We start from the raw sequence: 16625 nt of genomic DNA on the forward strand, positions 1-16625 counted from the left end.
CTCCTGGAAGAAAATGGGAGGAATAAAGTAAAGCCTGGCGGGGTGGGGCGGGGATATCAGTGGATACAGTACAGATGACACTGCGCTTGTCCTTCTCCTGGACCCAGCCCCACCTTAGATGTCTCTGTGTTCTGGGAGAGGGCTATGGTGTAAAAGAAAACATTGAGTCACTAAGGACTTAACACCTTTACTATGAGAAATTCCTGCAAAATGGTGGGTCTAGTGGGCCTAGAAGAGGTGGGAAGCCCCGGAAGTCAGAGTCCAGAAGCAATCAGAATTCTGGGTGAAATAAGAAAGGGAGGTCAAAGGAGGTGAGCGGTGGCACAGAGATGATGTGAGGAATAGTTCAGAGTAAATCAGCCGCATAATGAGCACCAACCATCCTTATTGTCTCTACCCCACACTATAGGCTAGAGATGTACCCAGGGCAGAGTGAACGTTCTCTAGACCTACCTCCTGGCAGAGTCAGAAACCAGTGTCCGCACCTATATTGCAGGTCCAGGATACATGTTCATAGGAAGTGAAGTATAGAGAGACCAGACAAAGGCCCTGGAGTCTCAAAGAAGGCACCAGACACATCTAGCTCTGACACACAGATATTTATAGGTCTCTGGGATTTCTCAGGAAGGATGCTATGTAGGGAGAAGTCCCAGAGGAGACCGGGGCTTAGAGACCATCCAGGGTGGGGACCACTTTTCACCACACTTCAAGTTTCAACATTTAATGCGCACTTTCTATGTGTCAGGGCTTTGCAAGTTGCTACGTGTGAGTAGGATCACATACAGGCAAGAATTAGAGGGGTTTTGGGGTGTTGAGCAGAGATTCAAAGGGATTCAAGCTTTAAAGTAGACCTGACCCTGGGTTCTCCCCTATGTCCTCTTCTGTCACGGAAAGCTTGTCACCTGCAGTAGGATAAACATAGTGGATTAGGACTCCCAATGTAGCTTTGCATCCTCTACCCCTTTACAGCCACTCCCTTCATTTTCTTCTCTCGTAGGCCCCTAAGGAGAAGGTGGTCTCCCCAGCAGATGTTGCTAGCCCCAGATGAGGATCAGTAAGAAGTCAGGGGCACCTGAGGGACATGTCATTTCCCTCCCTCCAGCTCTCCACAGCCTACATGCTCTGAAATTCCAAAGACAGCGAAGCCCAGCAGTGAGCCGATGGAAGTTGGAGCAGGTAGTTGCACACCGTGGGAGGCTGCTCCACGGGGCTCCAATAGCCATTTACTACCAGGCTCAGTGATACGTCCCTTAGCTACAGCTTATGAACATCTAACACTATTAACTATGTCCTCCTTCCTGAAATTTCTGCTCCCTTGACTTGTGTGATGAAATATTTTTGTAATTTTCCTGCCTTTCTGCTTCTTCTAAGTCTCTTTGAATGCCTCTCTTTCTATGCCTTTTATATAGTAAGAATAATATAACAGAGCTGAAGTAAAAAGTTCCCTAGTTTTTGCTTATGCCACATGTCCAATGAGAGTCAGCAGAGCAGCTCTGGCAATCACAGGTACTCGGGGAGCCAGGCTGACAGACCTCGATCTTAGCATCTGCTCGCATAATCTCTCCAGCGGAGTGAAGAGAACCTAGTGAATCTGTACACTGGCTCTTAATGATCCCTCCTAGAAATAACACATCAGTTCTCACATTCCATTGTCCAAAGCGAGTCACGTGGATATGCGATTTGGAATCAAATGAGTTGGAGTCTTTGGAGGTTAGAAAGTATTCAGTGAGTACATATTAAACAAGTAATTAATTACTCATTTACACCAGAGACATGTACTGAGGACCTACTATGTACCAGGAACTATGCTAGGCATTATGGATAAAAAGAGCTTCTGGTTCCTGCAAAGTTCACCAATTATCTGCTGGTCAAAAGAGGGCCCCTGGGATGCTGGCAGTGTTCTATTTCTTGACCTAGATACTAGTTACATAAGTGTTGACTTGATAATCATTGGCTGTACATTATTGTTTTGTGTATTTCTTACATATGTCTTCGGTTCACAGTAAAAGGGTTTAAGGAGAGAGGTAAAGAAGGATATTGGTTATTTGAAGTAAAAATAAGAAACCAATGAATCAAGCAGAAATATTGAGTTTTAATAATGGTTGGAACAAAGAACATTTAGATGAAATAACTAGTGGGACTTTTGCAACTGAAGAATAATTAATAAATACATAGTCAGACTGCGAAACTCCTGATGTCAGTATGAGAGAATAAATAATAGGAAATATAAAAGGAAAGCTATGAGACATGAAGAATAGAAATAGACATTCTGATATCTTGATAATTAGACACTAAGAAAGTAGGAGATGAAAAGTAAAGAGAGATGAAATGTCTGGGAAAAAGAATAGATGTCTAAGGTTTAATGAAAGATGACATAATTTAATTTGAAATGGTGCATTGAGTGAAAAATAGATTATTTAGAAATGCATATCTTAAAAAAAACACATATCTAGATATACTATAAGGAAACTGTAAGAACTTCAAAAACAAAGAAAATTCTTAACACTTGCAGAGAGAGACGTTCCATCCATAAAAGAACAAGAACAGATCCATCTGTAAAAGAACAAGAATGAGATAGACATCATTCTTATCAACAATGCTTAATGCCAGCAGGCAATGGGCTGTTACTTTCATAGACGTGAAGAAAAAGAACATTCGATCCCAAAATATATACCCCAACAAAGGTCATTTTAATGCAATGTAGATATTCTTGAACATTTCAATCTTAGATATTTGGCTAGTCAAAGAACCACTTTTAAAATATTTTTAGAAAAAGTACCCCCCTCTCTGCCAAAAAAAACAAGAGAAACACATCCAAGAGGATGCTATAAGAAATGTGGGAAATAAGAAATATCAAATTATTCAACAAAGTTTATCTTAAAAAGCGGAGACTGAATTTTTTAAAAGGTAGGAAAAACTGTGTTTAAAACAAACCAAAGGGGCGGCTGGATGGCTCAGTTGGTTAGAGCACGAGCCCTTAAGAACAAGGACCAGTGGCGACCTTGAGCTTATGGGCGGCCGGTTGACTCAGTGGTTGGAGTGGGTGCTCATAACACCAAGGTCGCCAGTGAGCTGCGCCCTCCACAACTAGATTGAAAACAACGACTTGACTTGGAGCTGAGCTTCGTCCCCCACCTCACCCCCACCTCCCACACACACACAACTAGATTGAAAAAACAATGACTTGACATCTTGGAGAAACACACTTTTCCCCAATATTCCCCCAATAAGTAAATAAATAAACAATTTTTAAAAACTAAAACTGTAGTCAATATCAACATAGAGGAGGTGGTAAGTGGCAATAATAGGGGAAAACAAAAGTACTGCAAAGTGCTTATCTTTTTTGTGAAGCAGGGAGAATATAGGAACTCATCAGGTTTTTTTCTAAATCAATACAGTAAATAAATGTAAGTTAAGATAAACCATTTTATAAGTATAATTAGAACATACAACTTTTATAACAGCAGAATTTGGCATAGCATAGAAGAAATGAGAAAAATGAATAAGAATAAAGTATATTAAATACAACCTTTTAATAATATAATAAAGTTTTAATATAATAATAATTGCAATAAATTAGTTAACCAACTAAAAAGAAGAAACCCTCAGATTGTATTTTCAAGAAGATCTAACAAATTCAAACATAATAAAAGAATATAAAAAGGTTGAAATAATAAAAAATATATTTCAGGCAGATATGAAACAAACATAGCTGACATAACAAATCTAGTATCTGCCAAAAGAAAATTAAAAGCAAAAGAAAAAAAACTATAAGTCATGAACACATAAGCCCCTGAAAATAAAACCTCAAAATATAAGAACAACAAATGACAGAAGTACATGGAAAAGACTCTAAAAATGGAAAATCTAAAATAGTAGCTGGAGATTTTAACATATCCTCAAAAACTAAGAGCTGAAGCAAAGAGAAAATAAACAGAGTTTATAGGTGATCTAAATAACATAATTAAAAGGCTCAAATAATTAGTTACATAGAGAGCTCTACAACCATCAAAGAGAATATAACATACACATTATTTTCAAGTAAACATGGAACATTTTTGAAAACTTAACATTTAGTATGCCACTAAGGAAACCTCAGTATGTTCAAATTAATATCACATAAACTTTGTTTTTAGCCATAATGCAATTGAATTCTAAATCAATTTAAAAACATAAATAAATTAATTGCATATTTATTGCATAAAACATGCAAGGAAATAACAAGGGGAATGAAAGAACAAATGATGGAAGACTTAGTACTCAATGTAAACTTATATATCAAAAGTAATACCTCAAAGGAAACATCTAGCTTTTAAACAAATTTATTAGGAAAAGGAAGCCTGAAAATAAATGAGCTAATCATTTCCAGTAAGAGGTTGAAAATGTAGAAAAACAGCAAAAGCAAAGTAGTATGTAAATAACAAAGACAGGGCAAGATCAATGAAATAGAAAAAAAGTAGGGAAGATAAACAAAATCAAATTTTGATTCAATAGAACATTTAAAGAGTCTTATAGTCCTCTGACAGACTGTTCAGGAAAATGTAGGAGATTCAGAATGAAAAGGAGAAATAATTATATATACATGCATTTTTAAATGAAAAGAAAAATTGTTATGAACAATGCTATGCCAATAAGTCTGAAATTTTAGATGAGATGGATAAATTTCTAGAAAGGTCAAAACTACAGAAAGAAATAGAAAACTAAAATAGAGTAATGAACATCAAAGACACTGAACTGAGAAGCAAAGAATACCTTCCCAATGGCCCCTGTCCTGATAACATTGCAGTTGGGAAAGTTCAACCACATTTCAAAAACAAATCATTCCTCAGTGACAGCCCTTAAATTAATGAGGTGTCCCATAACACTATATCCTTGCAATTTTGTCAAGGCAAAAAGTAAACAGGCTGTAGTGAAGTGACATGTCAGTGGCATCCCTAAGGAGAGTAAGTCCCAGATTTCTTTGGCCCTCTTTTCAGCTCTTTCCAAAAACTGGAACCTGGTAAGCCCTACCCTGACCAGAAAAGAATCTGCCTCTAATCTTTGGTAATGCACCCACGGTATAGAGAACAAACATTTAGGGATCACAGGAGCCATTCCAGCGGCAAGCATTCTTTCCCTGACAGAAACAATGAAAATCCCTGAAAAGACAACGTGCCAGTTATAGATTCTTTTAGATTCTTCTTACTGTTGGCTTTGCTACCCATCTGTAATCTATTCAATTGGAAAGTTGTTACTAGGTTAACAGATAACACAGCTTTAGTTCATTTAAAACACTTGGCTTTCAAAACCTTATCATTATTTATTTATACATGATTGTTAAGATCCAGTGCCTGTACTCTGTGACTGGAGCATTAGTCACAAATCTGGTTGTTACTGTGAAGAAAAAAAAGCCCACAAATCATTCCTCTTCTTTAAGTGTTATTCTAAAACATAGAAATAAACAAAAGCTTTCCAATTCATTTTATGAGGCTGATGCATCTTTATTTTCAGAGAGAGCTAAGGATAGTACAAGAGAAGAAAATAATGAAATAATTTCATCCATGTCACCAAATCCAATAGTGTATGAGTATTACAAAAATAATTCACTTTGAGCAAATAAGATTTATCCCAGTATAATGTAAATGCCTTACAATTAGCTTTTTTTATTGTAATGTAAGTGCCTGACATTAAGCTTTTGATTGCAGAGGCATCTATTCAAAGACATTTACCTCAAATATACATATTGCCAGCTACATAACCAGAAAAAGCCAGACCGCTCCACCCATGAAGCTCCCCTTTTAGAAACCTCTGGGTGACCTAGATAACTGACTGCTTGAGTGACCCTGCTTTTCCCTTCCCATGCTTTAATTCTTGCTCTACTGTTTTAAATTCACCAATAATTAGTCAACCTGTGAAACCCTGGCACCACACCCTCAATCCCAATAAAGGAAGACCCCCAAATTGATCCCTCTCCTCTTCTCTCCCAGAAACCTCACTGTGCTGCCCACGGCATGATGCTGTATATCCTCTACGACACATCAGTAATAAATCTTGTTTTGTTTTGTTTTTTCAAAATTCCCTGATGGTCATTGCTGAGATGCATCTTGCAATATAATAGAACCACAAGGGCCAGTCCAGCCACAACATTGGCTCCGGTTGTTGGAATGTCCGTGGGGCCCAGGTTAGTGCCCCAGGCATTCCTACCTGATAGCATCAGTATTGATAGGCTGAGACCTACACAAAAATCCTAGGAATGCAATGATAGTTCAATGTCAAGAAACTTACAGTATGACCAAAAAATTAGTAAACCAAAAAAGAAAATTAATATTAATGTCAACTGAATTCAACTCAATAAATGTATGAACAGAACCTGATAAATTTCACCACATGGTAAAGATTATAAACCAAAAATCTATAGCAAACATATTTATAAAGCAATTAGATACATTCCCTTTGAGATTATGCAAAAGGTAGGATGCCCTTTATTATTACAAATGTCTAATTAGGATTTCTGATCAAGATGGCTGAGTAGGTAAATACTGTGCTCACCTCTTCTCATGACCACATCAAAATTACAACTAAACTACAGAACAACCATCATTGAGAATCAACTGAAGTCTAGCTAAACATAAATCCTACAACTAATGATATACAGAAGAAGCCACCTCAAGACTGATAGGAGGGGCAGAGATGAGGAATGAGTTGGTCTCATACCCATGTGTGACCATTGACAATCACGAGGGATATGTCAGCTGCAGAGGCCCCCCTAGAAGAGTGAGGAGTCCCAGCCCCACACCAAGCTCCCCAGCCCATGGCTCCAGTGCCAGGAAGAGAAGTCCCCACAACTTCTGGCTGTGAAAACCAGTGGAGATTGTGGCTGAGTGAGATGAAGAGTGGCAGGAGTCCCAGGCATTCCTCTTAAAAGACCTGTGCAGAGACTTATTTGCCAACAGACTCACTCTGAGCTCCAGCACTGAGCAGCAGCTCAAAAGGCACCAGGGACATATGGGGAAGAACTGAATTGTCTGGCTTCAGGATGAAGGCTGGGGGGGCAGCTTTCTCCCAGACAGAAGTGTTGGCAGAATCAATTGTTTCTTTGTTGATGCCTCCCCACTCCTGGTACGCAGATGCAGGAGGGTGCCATATCTGAGTCTTCATCAAACTGTCTAACTCTGTTCACTCTGGTCTGATGATTCCCTGAGAAACTGCCCCACTCACTTGCAGGCCCACCCAAGCTGCTTCCAGTGGCTTTTCCATACAAATGGGCTGTCTTGGCTCATGTTGCAGACTTTCTTAAAATCTCTCAAGGTTCACTAAACCCAAAACCAACAGCATCTGACCTCAGTGTGGCCCACACCTCTGGCTGAGGAATCCCAAACCTGCCACTAGTGGCAGCCAGTCTCAGTTTGTTACTTGGCCTCTCAAGGCACCTCTGAGGGTGGCGGCCATCTGCAGATTGTTTTGTGGCTCATACCAGGTGGTCCCAGGTAAGACACAGGCCACTGCTGAACCTGACATGCAGTGGGGTCCCTTCCAGGAGGCCCTGAGACCAGCATGCCCGGTGGCCAGCTTCAGACTGAACAGAGTACCCACCACTCAGCTGCCTCCAAGGATGATATACCAAAAAGGCAGTCTGGGCAGGCACCAAAGCATTGCTAAAATGAATCCTACTCCATAGGGTAAGCCCCTGTACAACAGCTCCTCCACTGTAGTCACAACTGTCCTCACAACCGATAAACCCATGAGTCAATTCCTTCTAATGACATGCAAACAGCAACCAAGGCTCAACTACAACAGGAGGGCACACACAACCCATACAACAAACATACCTGGAGGACCCAGTTTAGGGGACCAAGGAGACTGCACCACTGGGCCACACAGGGAACCTACTACATAAGGCTGGGAGACACATCAGCAGTACCTATTACATAGAAATAAACACAGGGAGGCAGCCAAAATGGTGAGACAAAAAATCATGTCCCAAATGAAAGAATATAACAAAGCTTCAGAAAAAGAACTAAACAAAATGGAGACAAGCAATCTACCAGATGCAGAGTTCAAAACACTGCTTATAGGGCAGATGCATAGCTCAGTTGGTTAGAGTGCAAGCCCTGAACAACAGGGTTGCTAGTTCGATTCCCACATGGGCCAGTGAGCTGTGCCCTCCACAATTAGATTGAAGACAATGAACTGCCGCTGAACTTCCAGAGGGGCGACCAGATGGTTCAGTTAGTTAGCATGAGCTTTCAACAATAATGTTGCCAGTTCAATTCCCAGATGGGATGGTGGGCTGCTCCCCTGCAACTAAGATTAAACATGGCAACTGGATTTGGAGCTGAGTTGCGCCCTCCACAACTAGATTGAAGGGCAACTTGGAGATGATGGGCCCTGGAGAAACACACTGTTCCCCAATATTCCCCAATAAAATTTTAAAAAAAGAAAATCCCTCACTCATAAAAAAAATTAAATTAAGAAAAAAATCACTGGTTATAAAGATGCTCAATGAACTCAGGGATAATTTTAACAAAGAGCTAGGAAACATAAAAAAGGAGATAGAAAACAAATCTCCAGAAATAAAGCATACAATAACTGAAATGAAGAATACATTAAAGGGAATCAACAGTAGATTAGATGAAGCAGAGGACTGAATCAGTGATTCAGAAGGTAAGGTAGCAGAAAACACCCAATCAGAACAGCAAAAAGAAAAAAAAATCCAAAAAAACAAAGATAGCTTAAGGGGCCTCTTAAGGATAGCATCAAGTGTACCAACATTCACATAATAGGAGTACCAGAAGGAGAAGAGAGAAAGCAAGGAATTGAAAACCTATTTGAAGAAATAATTAATGATGGAAACCTTCCCTAACTTGAAGAACGAAATAGACATACAAGTTCAGGAAGTGCAGAGTCCCAAACAAGATGAACCCAAAGAGGCCCACACCAAGACACATTATAGTTAAAATACCAAATGTTAAAGATAAAGAGAAAATCTTAAAAGTAGCAAGAACAAAGCAGTTAGTTACCTACAAGGGAGCTCCCATAAGACTGTCAGTTGATTTCTCAACAGAAACTTTGCAGGCCAGAAGGGATTTGGCAGGAAATATTCCAAGTGATGAAAAGCAAGAACCTACAACTAAGATTATTATACTCAGCAAAGCTATCATTTAGAATCGAAGGACAGATAAAGAGCTTCCTAGACAAGAAAAAGCTAAAGGAGTTCATCACCACCAAACCAGTACTACAAGAAATGTTAAAGGGACTTATTGAAGAAGAAGGTGAAGGAGAGAGAAAAGGAGAAAGAGGAGAAGGAGGAGGAGGAAGAAAGATAAAAAATATGAGTAACAAAATGGCAATGACTATATATCTACCAACAATTACTTTAAATGTAAGTGGATTGAATGCTCCGTCAAAGACAGGGTCGCTGAATGGTAAAGAAAACAAGATCCTTACATATGCTGCCTGAAAGAGGCTCACTTTAGATTGAAAGACACACAGACTGAAAGTAAAGGGATGGAAAATATTTCATGAAAATAGAAACAGGGGCTGGCCCAATGGCTCAGGCGGTTGGAGCTCTGTGCTCCTAATGCCGAAGGCTGCCGGTTCAATTCCCACATGGGCCAGTGGGCTCTCAACCACAAGGTTGCCATTTCGATTCCTCGACTCCCACAAGGGATGGTGGGCCGCGCCCCCTGCAACTAAGATTAAACACGGCACCTTAAGCTGAGCTGCCCCTGAGCTCCCAGATGGCTCAGTTGGTTGGAGCGCGTCCTCTCAACCACAAGGTTGCTGGTTGGGCTCCCGCAAAGGATGCTGGGCTGTGTCCCCTGCAACTAACAACGGCAACTGGACCTGCAGCTGAGCTGTGCCCTCCACAACTAAGACTGAAAGGACAACAATTTGAAGTTGAACGGCACCCTCCACAACTAAGATTGAAAGGACAAAAACTTGACTTGGAAAAAAGTCCTGGAAGTACACACTGTTCCCCAATAAAGTCCTGTTCCCCTTCCCCAATAAAATATTTTAAAAAATCAAAAAACAGAAACTCATAGATACAGAGAACATTTCGATGGTTGCCAGACGGGAGGGGTGTTGAGGTATGGATGAAAAAGAGGAAGGGATTAAAAAGTACTAATTGGTAGTTACAAAATAGTCATGGGGATGTAAAGTATAGCATAAAGAACATAATCAATAATATTGTAATAACTATGTATGATGTCAGATGGGTATTGGATCTATTAGGGTGATCACTTTATAAGTTATAACATATAAATGTCTAATCACTATGTTATATGCCTGAAACTAATATATTGTATGTCAATTGTAATTGAAAAAACAAAAAATTATTTAAAAAATAAAGTTGGATTGCTTTTTAAAAACAAAAATGTCTAACTAGTATTGGAGGTTCTAGACATCACTATAAAAACAGAAGAAAATCAAGGCTTTGAAGATTGTAAGGGAGAGATATACTGGCTGCCGATGATATAATTGGATAACAATTGGATAACAATGAGAGAAATGACTTATTGAAAATTCATGTTGTTTCTCTTGTTCCTGAAGACTTAAGCATCTGTCACTCCAGTACAATAGTAAGCCTCTGGAGTCCCGTCCCCCCATGCCCAGGTTCAAATCCAGGCTCTGTATCTTTCAAGCTGTGTGATCTTGGACAGATTTCTACCTCTCCTCATGCCTGTGTCCCCTGTATATAAATAAGTGAACACATAAGAATCATATAGAATAGTGCCTGGTACACAGTAAGGAACTCCACTGATGTTCTTCATCATGGTATTTGTTATTGTTTTCATCTAGCTCAGTGACTCTAAACCATAAAGGGCCCAAAGAACCCCTATTGAAGTGTTTCTCCTTCCCATCTGTAAAGCAGAAGCCGCTCAAACTGGTCTATCCTGTTTTAAGAAGACCCAGAACCAAAGTTTAAACCTTGGATACATCACTTACAAGTAACACTTGTGAACCCTTAACTACTACCCATTAAAACCCTGCCCTGAAACCTGGATCAGAGAGAGAGATTGGAGCCTTGCCTCCTATCTCCTTGCCAGTCAACTCACAAATAAAAGCCTTTTCTTATTTCAAAAGCCAGTGCTATAGTATTGGCTGCTATGCACATTGGACAGTGGACCCTTGCTAGGTAACACATCCACCTCCCATAACATGCCACCTCCTCTTTCCATGGTGTCCCTAATACCCCCACATCTGAAATGACTCACAGGGGCCCCTGCACCCACAAATGGTGTCAGGTCGCCTGGTCTTCAGGATGATGGTGCCAGTGACGATTCCTGCCAGGCCTACCACCAGGCCCAGGGCACAGACCACAGTCTCCATCATCTCAGGCACCTGGATCGGCTCCTGGGCCTCTAGGGCACAAAGAAAAGATGGAGTCAGGAGGTTCAGAGAGCAGGAGCTGGCCTCAGGTATGAGGACATAGAATTAGAATTAGAAAGCGTGGGATGGTGACATTTGGACAAAGTGACAACAAACCATGGGATTAAGGAAAGCAGGTGCTGAGGAGAGGTGGCTCTTGGAAATAAGATGATATCAGGATGGTATTGGCAAAGGGAGAGCGCTCCATACCCCAGTGCCTGAGGAGCGGCTCGTCCAGGCCCCAGTGTTCCACCCGGCAGTCGTAGACATCATCGGCCGTGGGAAGGAAGGTCAGGTAGTGGAACTTGTGGAATCTGAATTCTGTGCTAGGCAGGAAGATGGTTTCAGCCACCCCTTCGGTTACCGTCTGCCCATTGCGCAGCCATGTGACATTGAGCACGGGTGGGAAGAACTTGTCCACGTGGCAGATGAGAGTGTTGGGCTGACCCAGCTCCACAGGCTCCTTGGAAAACACAGTCACCTCAGGGGGCTCTGAGGAGGCACAGGATCTGGTGAGTCTACTGCCTTCGGCTGCATCTCAAAGGCTCCCCCAGCTCAAGCAAAATGTTCTCCAGATTAGGAGTCACCTGTCTCAGGCTCCCCCCCCCCCCACTCCTAGGGCTCCCAGGCCAGAATCCAAGCTTCTCATGCTCCTGACCTGGCCTCCCTCAACCCAACGTTTCTTGAATAAGAAGAAAATGCCTCCTCTGACAGCCTTTGTGCCCTGCTTTGTGGACCGAATACTGCCCACTCATCTGGAGGGTTCATCATGAGTGGGCATCTGGATTCCCATTCTCTGTGTAGCAGCGGGGCTCTCCCACCCCTGCAGCTGGGCTGTAGAAGAACAAGCAAGAGAAAGCAGTACCACTTGTGGCCCTGGTGTGGTTGGACCGTTGGATCAAGGTGTTCAAGTTCTTCCTCGCCATGACAATGTCAGCAATACCCCTCCGAGCATCATAGTCAAAGGCATGAATAAACTCCGGCAGGTGCCAAACGGTCTCCTTCTTATCCAGGTCCACATAGAACTGCTCGTCCCCATCAAATTCAAACATGTACTCCCCAGAGGGTCTGTATGTCTGGACAAACTCGGCATAGGTTGACACATGGACTGCATGAAGTGGAAGAAGGGAGTTTGAAGAATGGGTCAACAAGTAGGAAAAGTAAACGAAATACAGAAAGCAAGTAAATAAAGGGAAGGTTATTGGGAACATGAAGGAATACCACAGAATATGAGAAATGCAACACAAAAGAAAAGAAAAGAAAAAAGAAGAAAAGAAAAGGGAGAAAACAATGAGAGAAATGACTTATTGAAAATTCATGTTGTTTCTCTTGTTCCTGAAGACTTAAACATTTGTCACTCCAGTACAACAGTAACAATATTGAGCACAATAAGATAATATTTACTGAGTACTTACCATGTTTTCAACTTATTCACTGAATCTTCACCACCACCCCCACTATGGAGAGCCTTATTTTGCATATTTAGGGAACTGACCACAGAGGTTAGGTAACTGGCTCAAGATAACACAACTCCTGGTAGAAGTAATATTGAATCGTCCTCCCTACTCCACTCCCACAAGATCTCAGAATCTTTACAAGATCAGACATATAATTAGTTCTCAAATCACAGAGTGGGGCAGGGAAGAAGAGAGAAGGGAATAAAAAATTTTCAGAGTGGAAATTTTTTTCAGTAGTGAAGGAAATGAAAAGACCTCCAGAGTCTTGGTGCTATTGATAGACTTCAAGTTACTTTCTTCATTTAATAAAAAATGGTAGGTTATGTAATTTTGTTCATAACACATTCATTTTAGGCATATTAAATTTAAAAGTATTAATACTCACACAACATTCACAAGTTTTCTTGTTGAATTTATGTTTTTAAGTGTAGTTACCATTGGAAACAAAAGTTGTTGCATTTAAAATACCTATGGGATAGTATCTTAGTTTTAACTGACGTGTAAGGAGCAACAAAGGGTTGACCAAAAAAAAATCTATTAGTATTACAGTAAAACAATAAAAATGAGAGCGTTTGGGGTTGAGACAGGTAGAGGAACTAAGTAGAAATGACATTGCAGGGTTCAGTGGTCTAACTCCCTAATTAAAGATTCCCCCGAATAGCCCCAACACTGGAAAACCAATTCTCTCCTTAGACACTTCTAGTGACAGGATTCATTGTCACATATGACTGCTTGGGGTCTTCTATTTAATTTAGTGTCTAGAGAATCACTTGCCTACAGAAAAAAAGCTGAAAGAAAAAAGAGAGAGAGAGAGAAAATGGAGTACAGGCTTAGCTATATGGATGTGGTTTGCTAAAATTAGGATATTTCATTTTTATCATTTTCACAAATTCTTAGAACTAAGTGTCTGTGCATTTTGAAGCAAAAATGTTAATTTTCATTCAAAGAAACACTTATTGTGAAGTTTCGCTCTCCAGGCAGGCTGTAAAGGTAAAACTCCAAGACATGGTGCTTGTCCTCATGCTGCTTGGAATCCAAAGAATGAGAAAGATAAAGAAAAAACTATTATTGTACATACGAGTATGGTTTGATCACTGCTGAGTAATGAAAAGGTATACACATGTTTGGGAGCAAAAGGACAGCATCCAAGTCAAAATGAAATTTGAGTGGGGCTTCTTAGAGCTGGTGTTCATCTGCAGTTAGCAAAAAGAGAAAGGGGGAAATGGAATTTCTAGCAGGAGAAGTTGGCTCAGGAGTGGAGAGCTGTGAAAGAGCTTGGAGAAGTACAAGTTGTGCGATGGAACTGAGAGGCGTGTGGGGCTGCCTTGCGACTTGCCCTGTGTGCTGACTACAGGTGTTTGGACATTATTTCACAGCCCCTGGGAAATCGTGGAAGGCTCTGAATCAAGAGAGTGACAGGATCAGATTTGTACCTGGAGGTGGCAACAGCAGGAAAGATGGATTGGAGGAGGCTAGTTTGAAAGCAAGACCAGTAGGACTTCTCAGCAATCAAGTGGAAAGTGACTCATGTGTAGATGGGGCAGTAACACAGGGTAAGGAGGAGAGCAGGTGGATTGGGATGGCAGTAAAGAAATGAGAAGCCACGGGAATCAGTAATCATTGTGGTAGAAGCAGGGATGTGAAGGAGTCCAGGAGAACCAGGCCATATGGAGAATTGTGGCTTCGGTGACTGAACAGGTAATGGAGGATAAGACAGTGATTGAGAGAAGAGAAAATGTTCTGTTTGGGACATTCTGAGTTTGAATCTCCAGGGGACAACGTAGAGTTGATTTGAGGGAAATTGAAATAATTGGGTAGCTCTAAGGGCTAGACTGGACGAGTGACGTAGAGTAGGAGTCCTCATGGTAGGGGAAGTTATAAGTTTGGATTCGGTCACTCAAGAAAAAGTACATAAAGTCATAACAGCAGGATCTGAGTGTGTGGTCCTGGCAAACATGGACGTTTTTTAAAAGGCTGAAAAGGACAGGCTTAAAGAGTAGGAAGAAACAAGGAGGAAGTGTGTTCATAAAAGACAAGGAACAAGAGAAAAGGTCCAGGAAGGAGGAAGTGGTCACATTGCAAATATTACTAATAACACAGGTAAGACATACATAGAGAAGTGATCACTGGCTTGGGTTCTATGGAGGCATCAGAGATGGGAGAGGCAAAGGGACAATGCAGTGGGTTGAATGAAACAGGAGAAAGTAAAAAACAGACACTGCAGACTCCTATCAAGAAGTTCATCTCTGAAATGTCAGAGAGACGAAGAGAGAGACCGTCCTGAGAAGGATGCAGAGCTGAGGCTCTTCAGTCATCAGCGCTGTGACCTGGGGCTCATGAGACATTTGTTATTCTCTTTGAGCCTCAGCCTTTTCACTTCTAAAATGAGAATAATAAACATCTTGCTGAAAAGCTGTTGTGAAAATGAAATGAGATTTGGCACTTGGTAGTTGTTCAATAAACGATGGCCATTACTGTTGATAGAAGGAGAGGAAGTAAAAGATGACCTCACGGAAGAAGCAAAAGAAGAGAGAAGAGGCACAGGATGGAAACAGCACCTGTGGGCTACAAAACCTCCTGTAGTCTCTCCCCACCCCCCGCCCCGCTCTGGCCCACCTGAGCACTCACCCCTGATGGCCCCAGTGCCATGGGGACTCAGCAGGGCAGCCAGGGTGATGGCCCTCAGGATCATGACTCTGGTCTGGCTCCTTCTGTCTTCAGGTGGCATCTGCAGTGGCTGCCGTGAGCCAGACACTGAGGAGTAAACAAGGCAGAGCAGAGGAGGGGGATAAATCCTGGACTTAGTTCCGTACCCGTGGAGGGAGGAGGGGTGGAGGTGAAACAGCTTGATGGGGCTCTGCCAACCCAAAAACGTCAGAAGGGGCATCTCTGTGGCTGGGAAAGAACATGCTAGAATGGCTGAGAGAGGAAGTGAGACAACTGTCAGGACTGACATGGCCCAGAAAGCCTCAACCTACGTGGATTGGGACTAAGAGGTGGAAAACTGAAATGGAGACAAAATCACCTTCCTTTTAATGGGGTTGTTTAGAAATATGTCATTGAAGTTGATCCTTGAGTATTTCTTATTTGGTGTTCTGAACTAGCCTTGCATTATATTAATGAACGTTTCTTGATACCTGATATGTGCAAGGCTCTGTTTTAGACATTCACAAATATTAAATATTATTCTAATTTGTTTTCCCAATAAACCAATGACATAGGCTCCACAACAATCTCCATTCTACATGAGAGGAAACTAAGCCACAGCTCATTAAATAACTTGTCCACAGTCAGAAAGCCAGGAAACAGCAAGAAAGGGGCTTCACAGCCAGGAAATTTCACTCTAAACCTGTGTCTGACCACATTACCATTAATAGAATGCATCCTTGTTCCTAATGGAAAATCTAAGTCAAATAACTTTATATATTTAAGTACTTAATAAATTTGTTGAAAATTATACTCATTTGTCATTTTCTTTCTTAAGTTTGTGTTCAGGGAGTATATTTTACTTCATTTCAGGAACTATCTGTAAATTTGTTTGTTGGGGATTATTTCGTGTTTAAAAGTTACCAAAAAAATATTGAATTGCAAACAAAAGGATGGTCCCTGGTAAGTTCATTGGTCTATTCAAAAACACTCAGATCTTTAAGTTTCTGAGGCATTTTATATGTGTGCTCTCATTTCACTCTCACAGTTACCAAGAAGTCAGGTGTTGTCATCCCCATTTCAAAAATGAGAAACTGTGGCCTAGAAAGGACAAGAAATTTGCCCAAAATTGTACATCTACTTCCATGTCTACTCTGGTATTAAAACCCA

The 16625-nt window shown here is 41.1% G+C and overlaps 1 protein-coding gene across 1 annotated transcript; it reads right to left on the reverse strand.

Annotated features, from left to right (window-relative positions):
* Positions 1-722: 722 nt before the first annotated feature.
* LOC117020364 (HLA class II histocompatibility antigen, DP alpha 1 chain) lies at positions 723-15648 on the reverse strand. Its single transcript, XM_033102797.1, has 5 exons — positions 15438-15648; positions 12218-12460; positions 11563-11844; positions 11199-11345; positions 723-902 (listed from the first exon to the last, which is right to left on the reverse strand). The coding sequence occupies exons 1-5, from the start codon at positions 15535-15537 to the stop codon at positions 841-843; spliced, it is 834 nt and encodes a 277-aa protein (XP_032958688.1). The 5' UTR covers positions 15538-15648; the 3' UTR covers positions 723-840.
* Between the last annotated feature and the right edge of the window lie 977 nt (positions 15649-16625).

This window comes from Rhinolophus ferrumequinum, chromosome 3 (assembly GCF_004115265.2).
Source record: "Rhinolophus ferrumequinum isolate MPI-CBG mRhiFer1 chromosome 3, mRhiFer1_v1.p, whole genome shotgun sequence".
Taxonomy (NCBI): domain Eukaryota; kingdom Metazoa; phylum Chordata; class Mammalia; order Chiroptera; family Rhinolophidae; genus Rhinolophus; species Rhinolophus ferrumequinum.

Bases quoted from the DNA above. Each gene is read 5' to 3' on its own strand.
- LOC117020364 (XM_033102797.1), bottom strand. From the start codon at position 15,537: ATGCCACCTGAAGACAGAAGGAGCCAGACCAGAGTCATGATCCTGAGG. The intron at 12,461-15,437 runs GTGAGTGCTCAG...CACTTCATGCAG, and splicing joins TGGCACTGGGGCCATCAGGG to TCCATGTGTCAACCTATGCC. The intron at 903-11,198 runs GTGAGTCATTTC...ATCCTACTGCAG, and splicing joins TTGTGGGTGCAGGGGCCCCT to GTGACAAGCTTTCCGTGACA.